We start from the raw sequence: 12675 nt of genomic DNA on the forward strand, positions 1-12675 counted from the left end.
CAGGAAGTGATCGGGTGGCCCTGGGCTCCTCCAGTGGAGTTGAACAGAAGGCAACCCCGGGGCTCCCCGGCAGTCCTGGATTCCTCCATCAGCAGCGCTCCTGGTGACTCACTCTAATAGTTCAGGGGCTTTAGTCGCCACATATATGCGGACGACCAGGTTTCCAGCCCCAGGCTCCCCTGAGCGCCTCTCGCGCTCACAGGGCCCTCTTCTGATTGCCTGGGATAGTCAGCTCTCCGCAGCTGCACCCTGACCAGCTCCAAGTCTCCCCCCAGGCTTCCTGTTTTGGGGGAATGCAGGTGGTGGGGGAGCCTTTGTGGGGTGCCCACCCACTCACATCAGGTTCCTCTGGCAGGACCCCCAGAGTCTGACCGCTCCTGGTGCCAGCTTTGCTCCTGACCTTGTCTTTGGAATCACCTCCAACGCTGGCAGTCACCAAGGCCTCCCCACAGGCCTCCACCCCACCCTTGCCAACCTGCAAGCCATCCTTCATTTGGGGCCAGTGTGATGGGTGGAAGATTCAGGTGAAGCCCCCACTGCACTGACACCCACCTCCTTGGACTGGAGCTCTGAGTCCTGGAGGCCTGACGGGGTCTGAGCCCTGATGTGCTGCTTCATGTTCTAGAACCCTCCACCGGTTGCTCCTCCCTGGCCCCCAGAGTCCACACAGGGGTTTACATGCAAATCCAGGGAACAGCACACACCCTTGGCCTGTCGTCCGTGTGTAAGGCTTGACTACAGGAGCTAGCGGGTCTATAAAATGAGACGTATGTGCACGGAGCTCATCACCCGGCTTCCTAGGGCGCCACTCCATCTGCGATCCACCCACTGTCTAACTGTCCACTGCTGGCAATGAGGACGGGTGGACCTTGACGCGCCAGCCACCTTCGTTCCTGGGCTGGGTGTCTGTGGTTGATCATAGTTCTGTGTCAAGAAGGAAGCTACAGAATCACCACCCCCACCCCCAGGAATATGATGCACCTTTTAAAGACTCCATAACCTGTATGGTACATGAAGAAACAGCCTTCAAGATCCTCAATAGATGTGATTAATAAAAAAGCTAATTCGTATTTAGTAGAGAGATGATATTATACGTAATTTTTCTTCCCCTACATTCTCAATTTTTTGAGCTTATAGTAGCCTTGCTCCCAAAAAGTCATTTTAAAATTCCCTGGTCTTGTTAAGAGCACACGGTGCCCCCTCTCAGCTAAGATCCACTCACACGTGCCTGTGGTGGGTGACTGCACACCCCAGTACAGTTCACCTCAACCAAAGGAAGGAGTAAGACAGCACCAAAGCCCCCTGCCCACAGGATGACGAGAGCAGAGGGACCCAAAGCTGATGTTCCCAGGCCAGGGCAGGGTTCACGGAGCAGGAGCCGCGCAGCCACACGCCCCTGAGCGTGGACGCCGAGACGGAGCTGCTCTCTGCAGCCCTGGGGTTGAAAACGAGCAAAATCAAGTTATGGTCTTGAGTCCCAGACTCTGCCCTGCGCTCTATGGTGGCATCTTCAGGAGACAGACGCCAAGGATAATTGGGATGGGGAGGGGCTGAAGGTGCCCTCCGTGGAGCAGCTCTCCTGACAGGTAGGCTAATTAGGGGGATAAGTAAGCAAGCTTGCAAGAGGAAGATTCCAGCCATGAACAGAGAGCAGGCTTCTGACCACTTCCTCGCCCCAGGCACTAATAATGTATATGTGAATTATCAGCCAGGCTTATTTAGTCACCACAGAAGCAGCCCGAGGTGCTCTTTGATGACACCTGCTTAACCAGATTTGAATTTCTGTACAAGTTTGAAAGTAATAAAGTCGAACATATTTTAAAAATAACAGAGGCTCTCCACCACCTTGTATTGAATGCTGCCTGACTGGTCCAAAACGAGGAGATTTTGGTGCGATGTGCAAATATTCTATTGTGAAAAAAACACTGTGAAACTTGTATAATATTTAGTTTTAATCTAAATGGCATGAAATTAAAAAGAGGACAGAATGTAAATATAAAAGGACTAACCTATTTGTCAGTGTCTTAATAATACCACAAAAATGTTTAGGACACAGATGATTAAAAATTTGTAAACTTTTGGTTGCAGGAATAAAATATTCCTGAATGTATTAAAATACAGTAAAACTATATACAAAGGACAGTACTGGGACTTCCCTGGCGGTCCATTGGTTAGGAATTTGCCTTCTAGTGCGGGGGACTTGGGTTCGATCCCTGGTCGGGGAACTAAGATCCACAAGTCGAGGGGCAACAAAGCCCATGTGCGGCACCTAGGGAGAGCCCTCCCCCCGAAGAACGAAGACCGTGCAGCCAAAGAAGCAAACGTTAAAAAAGAACAGACCAGTGAAGTCCAAGGTTCTACGCGGCACTGTGCGCTTGACAGGTGTGGCTATCAAATCTGGATCAATAACGCAGAATACCAGCAGAAATGAGGCAGTCCCTCAGCCTCATCACCCTCTCAGGAGCCACGCGTGGCCATGGTTGCCAGACTGGACACTTTCATAGCCCCAGAAAGTTCTGTTGGACACTCTTGTAGAAACTCACATTATAAAGCCAAATCACACCTTTGTTTTAATGATCAGAAAGTATTTGCACTTAATGTTTATTTTTTCTCGAAAAGGTCAGGTTAGAGAGGCAGTTCTCATGTCTTTCTACTATCGCAGTATTCTCGAATCCCCTGTGAAGGTAGTAGGGTGTCTCCATCTCTTATTGTGGGCAGACAACAGGATTAAGTGCCTGAACCACCTGGAGATGACTAAGCAAGACCCATGGGTACCTGGGACCTGTCTCTCTTTGTAAAAATGCAAAAAAGAGACACTAGACTAGAAGGGATGTGATTTTCCTTGAACTGTAGCTCCTGGAAGAGGAAGGGTCGCATTTAGGAACAAATGCGCAGGTGAATCTGCTCCCGGGCATCTCTGCTCACTGGCACCCCTGGCCCACAAACGCCCCCTTCACCTCCTCAGAGTCGGTCTTTCCCATCAAGAAAGAAACCTGAAGAGAATGGTCCTCTCTCCTGAAATTGCCAGGAAAAATGCCCTCCAAAATCCTTGTCGATGATTTCCCAGAGGGAACATCTACTTTATTTCCAATTTTGCTCATTTTGCTCCGGGGAGCTATAAATTAGTGAAGTGTTTACTGGAATAAAACCTCAAATTCACAGTGAAAGGCCAACGCAACCTAGACCTCCCTGGTCAGACCTTCCTTTCCTGCACAGAAGCAGCTTCTCAGGCAGCCTGGGGTCGGGGCGGGCCAGCCGCTGAGCGGGAAGGAAGGTCATGGCTCACAGTTGCCAGAGGAGCCGGGGTGAGATGAAAATGGGACTAGCTTCCCAATAATTAGGAGAGGCCAAGTCTAACCAGGTGTAACGCACGAGGAGGATGCAGGCAGTCCAGCATGCTTCATGAAGGGCCATGCGTCTGGCCTTGAATCCTGGCCTAACGACACAGACAACATACCTGTATTCACGCACGTGTGTGTTCACGCACTGACACACAGTGTATTTAAATACGTATTTTAAAACTGCAGTATTTGAAATTACAAGGAAAGTCATTTTTTTCCTTTTGTTCACATGCACCAAATATGCTGTATGTTTTATATTCTTAATTTTACAAAGATTAATCTTGCAGTTAAAAATTAAATGTATTCAAGGAGGAATTTTTAAATAGATTGCTGCTGCTGCTGCTAGGTCGCTCAGTCGTGTCCGACTCCTAGCGACCCCATGGGCTGCAGACCACCAGGCTCCTCCGTCCCTGGGATTCTCCAGGCAAGACTACTGGAGTGGGGTGCCATTGCCTTCTCCGAATAGATTGTATAGCGTGGGCTATTTTAGCTTAGCTTAGATTACAAATTGTGTTCTATTTATTTAGAAATAATTAACATCATTCAGTACAGTCTGATGTCTGTGTTAAAATGTTACCATTTCAAAATGGAGGAAAGGAATATTCAGAAATATGTCTTAAGGAAGGTCTTCCTCATGGCCCTTTTCTGGACTTAACACTTCCCCAAGTGTATCACAATAAAAACATAAAAAGCTCCAGGCTAGCTTTGCCATTAGAAACTCAGCCCCCTCCCCAGGAGGGGGATCTGTCCCTCAGGGCTCCTGTTTCTCGGGTTAGACTCAGTGGTCACTGCCAGCTGGTCTGTGGACAGCCAGAGAGCGGGCTGTCCAGGGGGCAGAAGAAGTTGGTTTGGCCTCTTGGAAGACAGAGCGCACAGCAGGATGAAGGTGAAATGAAATGCGGGGCCCTTGGACCCATCCTCCCTTTAACAGAAGAGGACACTGCATCCCAGTGGCGGCAGGGGTGAGGGTCTGCTCGACGAGAGCCCTGGACCAGGGGCCCTGATGAAACCCATTCAGACCTACAGAGCTTCCACACAAGACTTTAATTACTGTGTGACTGAGCAGAGAGGAGGTTGGGGATCTAGCCTCATTAATCACGTTTCATTTAGTTTTGATGAAAATGGATGATGAAACACCAAGAAACAGCCTGAAGATTCAATTTCTCAGGGCTGACAAGACCAGATTTTCTGGGCAGCCTCGTGGCTTGTCCAGCAAATCCCTGATTGTGACGGAGAAGGTGCCTGGGAGGCCAGGGGCCGGGCTCCTGACGACTGTCTGTGATGAGCCTTGATTCAAGTGTGGTCCTGGATGGAACCCACGACTGCCAGCTGGGCCAGGGCCCACTGAGGGGCATCCACTCGGCTCCCAGGAGGGCAGCCTGATGGCTGGCTCCACTCTGCCCCCCTCCCCCGGAACTGCGGGGCCTGGGGTTCCAGTCTCCCTGCCCGGGCCCTCAGGCCCTCAGCTCTGCCCAGCCCCTCAGCCCCCCCTGCCCCCATGCCCCCAAGGCCTCCTCTAGGCCCCCGTCTGCCAGGAGGCTTGCCCACTGGGCCCCCATTCCATCTGCCAGGACTCCCCGCACTCTCCTTGGCAGCTGAGAACACAGGCCTGGGTGCCTTGAGGGCAGAGAGGGGGGTCTTATCTCTGGATGTGGGTTACAAGTTTTTAAAATGAAAGAATGACCAGCTTGGTTTATGGTTTTCCAGGAAATGCCCTCTCCCGGTTTTTGCTTCCGCCTCGAAGCTCAGGGACTTTGCACAACATCCCTTTTTACTGAGGGGATGTGAGCACAGAGGGCCTCGGGGCAGCAGGAGGCTGCACATGTGATGATGGCAACAACCGGAAGTGAGAACACCTGCAGTGCTGGCCTGCAGATGCATTCGTGCACAGCACACACGCACAGGTACATAGGCACACATGCCCCACACACACACATACATGCACAGATGCACACATGCTCACGCACACACATACACACATGTACACACCCACACATGCACAGGCACACATGGATACACACGTGCACACTCACACAGATGCACACATGCATACACATGCTCACACACACACACTTGCACAGATGCATACATGATCACACACATATATACTACATGTACACCCCCCACAGGTACACATGCATACACCTGTGCACACACACACGTCCACACCCGCACAGATGCACACATGCTCACGCGCGCACACACACACACACAGGCACACGTGCATTCACACACCCACACACATACATGTACATGCACGCACACACATGCCCACACATACACGTGTGCGTGTGTTCATACACACGGGCACACACATGCTCACACACACACATGTACATGTACACCACGCACACACAATACACACATGCTCGTGCACACACACACGTACACACGTGCACAGCACCCATACACAGGCACACACACGGGAATATGGCAGGGAGAACCCAGCCCTTGGGCAGCCCCATCTGCAATATCCCTAACCCCAGGCGTTCCAACAGGTGTAACTGCTGCAGTGTCTTTCCTCTCCTTATTTTTCTTTCGAAATTAAAGAACCTGCTATAAAGCTCTCCAAAGCTGGAGGCTCAGAAGAGTTCAGAGTGAACTGAAGTTCTCCTTATTCCAAGGAGGTCACAAAGTCATTTGGTAAACATTAAATTTGCGCTTACATTTCCCTTCGCATTCTGCTTAATGTCGTGAGAAAGCCCAGCAGTTCACCCTGAACTGTGGGTCGTGTGTGTGCTGCCATGGTGATGATGACGATCACTGAGCGTCTACAGTGAGCCACGTGCCAGACGCGCCCATTTCACAGATGAGGACTTGACGCCTTGGATGGGAGAGGCAGCGCTCGGTGCTTTGTTTTCAGAGTCTGCTGCTACATCTGAGTCTTCCTTTGATAACCTAAGTCTGGTTTTTCATGCTGCAGCCTTCCTCATAACCTGCCTCCAGACCTGGCAGATGGTGGAGAACAAACAAACACACCTAGACTGCATCTCAGACCCTGCCGGAGAGACTACAGGTGCTTCTACAAAGTGAAGATCCCTTTATAAAGGAAAGGAAACATCAACACATTTCTCTCTCTTTCTTCACTTCGCCTTGTTTTTGGTTGACTTGTGCATGAGCATGGTCAAAGATGATTAAAACAGAATCCCAAATCCAAGCCCTGGGTCTCTCCCTTAGTAACCCAGGCCTAACAGCAGCCTCAGAAAGAGAAGGAACAGGAGGGAGGCTCTTAGAACATGTGAGTTCTCATGGCCAGTCAGTTCTGGTCGCAAGCGTGAACAGTCCCATGATGCCTGTCCGCGGGGCCAGCGTCCCCCAGGCAGGCCCTCTGGGGTTGACTGTGGCCGGGGCAGTCTGCTCTGGAAACACAGCAGCCCGGCCTCCCTCCGGGACCCTCAGCTGAGCAGGGCGGCTTTGCTCTATTAGTACGTGTGTGTGTCCGTTTGTGTGAGTGTGTGAGTATGTGTGTGTCTGTGTGTAACTGGCGTCGTCCTGAGGCACTCTCACTGCGGAAGCTTCCCTACACTGTGCTCCCCTCAGTTCCCATGTGAAGCACTTTAAACTGGCCCCCTTACGGTAAAAACCAAGTGCACCTGCAACAAGCTGCATTTCCTGGGGTATTTTTAGAAGCTGCCGCCGCACAGACTTTATCACCTTCTACACACACAGGGACACAGATGGTGGGGGGAGGTTCCTCCAGGGATGACAGAAGACCCCGGGAAGGGTTTCCCACAACCACTGCCAGGCCCCACCTGGAGCTTAGCCTCACAGGCCGGACCCCCGTTTAGTCCCCATTGTGGGTCAGGAGAAAACTGCACGAGCTCTACAGATGAAACCTTCCGAAGAAAGAAGAAAGTCAGAGCTTGCATGTCCACGCAGTTAAGCACAAACTTTTAATTCTTCATCCAAAGCCAGACCCAGTACAGGGTTACTCATTTTGAAAAGGCAGCATGAAGTGTGGAAAAGGCAATTGGGCCACTTACTGACTGAGCCGCCGACCACCCAGCCTGTTTCCACATCTGCAAGGTGGGTCCAAGTCTCCCCCTTCTCACAGGGTATAAACCACCCCACCCTCGTGAGGGGACCTCACCATCCATGATACTGCTATGGGCGGGGAGCCCTGCAAATCTCAGGGTGCACTGGGCTCACGGGGTCCTGGTGGGTTTCGTCTGTGGTTTGATGTGACCCCAGGGGCCTGAGGCCGGCTCCGTACAGACCCTCATGCATACACTGGGGCACTCAGGTGGCCCTGCTGTTGCAGAATAAAATGATTTTCTAACTGAAAGAAGGGTGTCCGAGGGGTGCTCCCTGTCTCCCCCAATGTGAGAGCTGAAGCCTCAGGACGACTTCTGCTGAGGGGAGCTAACTGTCCAAGGGGTCCCGTGCCTCCTTCCACACAGACACACACCCTCTGTGCAGGCCATGGTTCGAGTCCACAGCAGGAGTGATTCACAAAGTTCCCTGGAAATACTGCTGGGAAACAAGGGGGCGGAAGATGCTAGAAGTGAGGACTGTTTCTCAGAACTCGGCCTACGGTGAAGGTGGGTGAACTTCCTATACCCGGAACAATGGGAGCTAGGGGCCGAGGCTCTGCTTGGTCTCTGCCAGTAACTTCCCAACACCTGCACGACATCCACAGCCGATGAGAAAATCCTCGAAAGTTCTAGCAACAAGTAACCTTTAGAGAAAAGTTGTATCTTGGCTCAAGTTCAGAATTCTAATTCTTCAATTTAAATAAATGTAACCAGGTTTTAAAAAACGTTATGTGATGTACGTGATTAAAATTCCTGTGTCTAAGGTGAAAATACCTGGGGGAGGTGCCTCGGAAGGACAGACCACACGAGGATGTTTTAAAGGGCAGAGACCAAGGGGAAGGCTCACCCCCCCGACCCCCGAGGACTGAGTCCAAGTTCAGACTCAGCAGGAAAGGGAACCAAGGTCGACAGTTCCTTCTCCTGCCAGGACCTGCATAAGTCACAGAGGTTCTGGGTCTGGAAGACAAAGACTCAAGCCACAAGGGGGTCTAATGTGTCCCCCCAACTCCAAGTGTAAACAGGAGCCAGTTTGGGGGCCCATTTCTAGAGATAATTGCTTCTGATGTGAATCAGCTTAAACTGGTCACGGAGCTGGCTAACACACTTACATCGTGCCCGTGTCTGCACTGATCTTGCATTGGGGAGTAGGAAAAAGAACTTCTGGTTGGGAGCATGTGGTTTCTTTAAAACTACACTGAGGGTGATGTGAAGTGATTTACGCGGTCTCGTCTGTGGCTACCGCTCAGGTGATCTCAGCCAGGAAAAGTTTCAGGGGAGAAACTCCCCTTGAGCATCAGAGCTGACTTACATTAGGTGGAGTTCTCACCAAAAAAATCACATTTGTTTGGACGATTTTTTCCCCTTTTTTCCCCTTGCCTGGGGTCTCAAAGACTGTCACAGTCAGGGGTCCTCTCACGGAAGGCGGGGCGGTGAGAGGGACGCTCGGCCGTAAGCGCCGGCCTGGGAGGCTAGGGAATCCCGCCTGCTTCCGGCCCCTGTCGCGCGTGCCATCACCTGCCTCACTGCCTGGTCACCGACCTGCCCTCTATGGCCCACGGACCAGGGACGAGAAAGCAATAGCTGCAGAATCTGAATGATATTCACGGACACATTACATTTTAATACACGTTCAGTTTACATATTGTACACAAGTCGACAAAATGATCGGCTTCTTCTTAAGACTATCCCATGTGCGCTGCTCTGGGTAAGTGTCATCTCAGGAAGTTCAAGAGGATGGGTGACCCAAGACCCAGAGTGTATCTGGCAAAACTCGTTGCCTGTTTGAGATCAAGAATGTTCTGTTAACAGCCAACTAACAAAAGTCCACGTTAGAAGTGGCAAGAGGAATGTTCTCAGAAGCTTCTGTTTCTTAGCTGATGCAGAAGAGAGAACAAATTTTGAGGCAATTGAGACCCAAAGGTGTCTGTATAAAGAGGTGGTGACCACTGACTCACACACTCTTAACCAGGTAAGAAGCTGTGCAGTGAGAATCGACCAGATTGTTGAAAATATACGTGGAAAGAATAAGCTATTAAAGGGGCACGTGCGTGAATTATTCTAGAGGAAGCAGCTGCAAATCCTAAAAGGATTAATCTCTGCTTCTGTGCAGGGAAAGCCTTTGTGGCTGCAGGAAAAAGCCAGAGATGGAAGGGTGTCATCCATTAAAAGATTAACGAGAAAAAGCCACAGTATAATCTAAGGTATCCTCAGCTGAGAAAGACTTATCATCAAGTGAAAAATGGTTGTTTAAATATCAGATTATTTATAGTAGACATGAAGGTGAAACAGAGCATTTCAGAAAACTTGTCAAGTTTGGATTTCCTGGGAAAAGGGTCAGTCGAAACGGGATTTACTTGCTGCAAAGACAAGTTACAGGTGACGGAGGCTTTTAGACAGCTGGAAGCAGGAAAGGCCGCTGTGGCCTCCCCTCCAGGAGGGCCAGGGAGGAGGCGAGGGATGTCCACCCTGCACAGGAGGCTGTGAAGGGCGGGTTCCCTCTGAAGATGCTGATGGTGTGGATATCACACCGGCCTCCAAGGAGAGATGCGGCAAAAAGGAAGTGCCAACCCCGGAGGAGAAGCCGGTCTGCCTGGAGCTTGAGATCAACACGACCGTCTAAGCCCAAAGGCTACGGAGGCAAACCAAGGAGAGCCAGACCCGCCGGAAGCCTGCTCAGGTCTCCGAGTGGAGGCCGCCAAGGAGAAGCCGCGCTCCCAGGAAGCTGTCCCCAGGCTGTCCCGTTTACAGCTGGCCTGCTGGGACTGGAGACGCCCTCCTCAGCGAGAGGCAGACGGAAGTTGCCGTGTGCCGCCGTGTTAGCCAAGGTCCAAGTACGGTTAACCCCATTTCAATCGTGAGGGGAACATGGTTTTAAGCCACGGAAAAGGAGGTCTTAATAGAGCGGGCTGGATGGTTCTTGCTAATGCTGTCCGTTTGAGGTCCTAAGCTACGTGTCCGCCAGGCACTGCGTGGACGGCTACAGACCGCACAGCCGTCAAGCAAGAGGCCGCCCTCCCGGTGTTTACACGCCACGAAGAGAACTCCAGGGTCTGGTGGCGGGAGGGCTAGTTCAGGAGGTCACTGAACATGAGCAGGTGGTCTATGGCGCTAGGGCCCTGGACAGGGGTCCTGTAAGAAACGACACGGAGTGAAACAGAGCCTGCACCCAGCGGACTGACGCCCTGCTCTGTCGTGGGGGGGTCCTGGGGGAGGGAGCCCAATGGGGTCTGAACGCAGAATTTTCTCTGCATCAGAAGGAAAGCCCTTTCCAAACGAAATGGAAGCCAAGCAATTTGATGTGATGATTTTTATAAAAGTCCAGGTAATTAAAAACAATGACTGGAGAATCTTGGTTCTCATCAGGTTGTGGAAAGCTCGTCTCGCCCTTGTTCTCCTGACAGATACTCGAATGTCCGTTCCAGCTAGATGACAGCAGGTCATAATACGCGGGCTGGGGCTTGGCCTGACTTCTTCCAAAACCTGCCTAGGAGCTGAATGTGAATACATCCATCTACCTACTTACATCTATAGAGACACAGAGAAGAGAACCCTTAGTCTGGCGGTGTGGATGCGGCTGACCAGACCCACGCTGAAAACCCAGAGACAGTTACAGGCGCAGAGGAGAGGGGGCCATGCCGTGTGTGCTGGTGAAGCCTTAGCTGGGTTACGGCTGCCCTGGTGAGCATCTGTAGCTACGACCACAGTGCACTGAGGGAATTAGCTAGGATCATGGTGGAGTTTGGTTATTTGTCCTATTTAGATATCCATTCTAAAAATGATCATATTAAGCACTGGCTTAAAAAAATCAGCTTCTGACTCTTCACAGGACAATCACTTCCTTAAAGTCTGAGTAACACTGTAAAACTCCCCTTCCACGTGCGTGCATATCTGGAGAGAAAATACCTATGCTTTAGAAAATTCAAGATGGAAAGGATGCGATATGAAAAAGCTAGAGGTAAACGAGAGGGAAAAGGCAGAGGGATTGCCCACACAGGTGACCAAAATCCTCGAGAACATTCACGTGTGCTGAGTTTAGGCACTGGCGCACACACGTGGCTTGGTAAACACATGTTTCTTTGCAAACGACACACCCCTTTTGTTACCACTAAGTGAACAGATTTTAGAAAGAGAAGGATTTTCGTTAAATCTTACTTGAGTTCTTGTGAGCTGGTGGCCAGCATACTTCGAATGCTTTTGTCAGCCAGCGGGCAGCCCGACAGACTGTAAGACAGGCCAGAAGAGTCCGGTGAGAAGCCCTGAGGCCCAGCGTACATCCCCGACAGACACAACGTAAAACTGAAACCAAAAAGTTGAATGCAGAAAAGCGATGGGGCAAGTGCTGTATATTGAATTTTGTTGGTGCAATGAACCAATGCATGTTTCCATAGAAATTTAAGGAAGCATGTCTTTGCGGAAACCATTTGAAAAGTCAGATTCAAATATCTGGGCTCTTTGGTCTCAATGTCTGTAAATCATATTCCAAATTGAGGTAGCTTGCTTTGAGATAAAAGACTTTTTAGAAGACGTCGATTAGCATGCTTTTGAAGGTCAACATATAGCACTTAAAGGGGTGACACAGAAGTCAACGTTTGTACTGGGACAGCATTGTTGAGGTAAGCTGAAAACAATAAATTGGAAAGACAGAATCCACCATGAGAAAAGTGAAGGCACACCTTCTGTGCGAGGCGTAATTACCAGTCACATGACCACTCCCATCGCACCTGGGCGTTGGACATCTGCCGCCAAACAAAAACAAAAACAGCCAAAGTGGTAAGCATGTTTCCCAAAAAAACAAAAAAAAAAAACTTGAAAAAAGTTTCATTGTTTCCAGTTTAGCTGCAATGTCTGCACGGGGTTTAAGCTGCCTGAAGAAAAGCTGCAAATGCACAGGATCACATGGAAATGGCGTCTCCATAGCACAGAGCAGCGCTCAGAACAAGCGTCCACGGCTGGCCTGTCGCCCACCCGCCTGGCCCCTGGGGACATCTGTGCGCTGTGCGTGTCGCATGCTCAGACGGCAAGGCAGATACAGACCCGGGTAGAGGTGAGCCAGAGGAGGGGCTCGGGGGAGCGACCGTCCCGCCGCGCGCCGTGCTTACGTGATCAGGTCTTTCTTGCTCTCCTTGCACTGGGGGTACTTGGGCTTGGGGCTTGGGATGGTCACCTCCCCTGGGTACCTTCTTTCTTCGAGGGCCTCCTGGAAGGGGTCCAAGTCTTCTGGCTGCGGGTGAAACACAGCTTCAGGGCCACAGAAGACACTGGACACGCAGACCGGAGGCTGCGTCCCGCGCCCCCCCACC

The 12675-nt window shown here is 51.0% G+C and overlaps 1 protein-coding gene across 1 annotated transcript in view; it reads right to left on the bottom strand.

Annotated features, from left to right (window-relative positions):
• The window catches only part of MYT1L (myelin transcription factor 1-like), a 132683-nt gene that overhangs the window by 53015 nt on the left and 66993 nt on the right, over positions 1-12675 (bottom strand). Inside the window, 2 exon segments of the mRNA XM_010848441.1 lie at positions 11528-11596; positions 12475-12596. Coding sequence (XP_010846743.1) covers positions 11528-11596; positions 12475-12596 — 191 coding nt within the window.

This window comes from Bison bison, unplaced genomic scaffold (genome assembly GCF_000754665.1).
Source record: "Bison bison bison isolate TAMUID 2011002044 unplaced genomic scaffold, Bison_UMD1.0 scf7180017864266, whole genome shotgun sequence".
Lineage (NCBI taxonomy): Eukaryota > Metazoa > Chordata > Mammalia > Artiodactyla > Bovidae > Bison > Bison bison.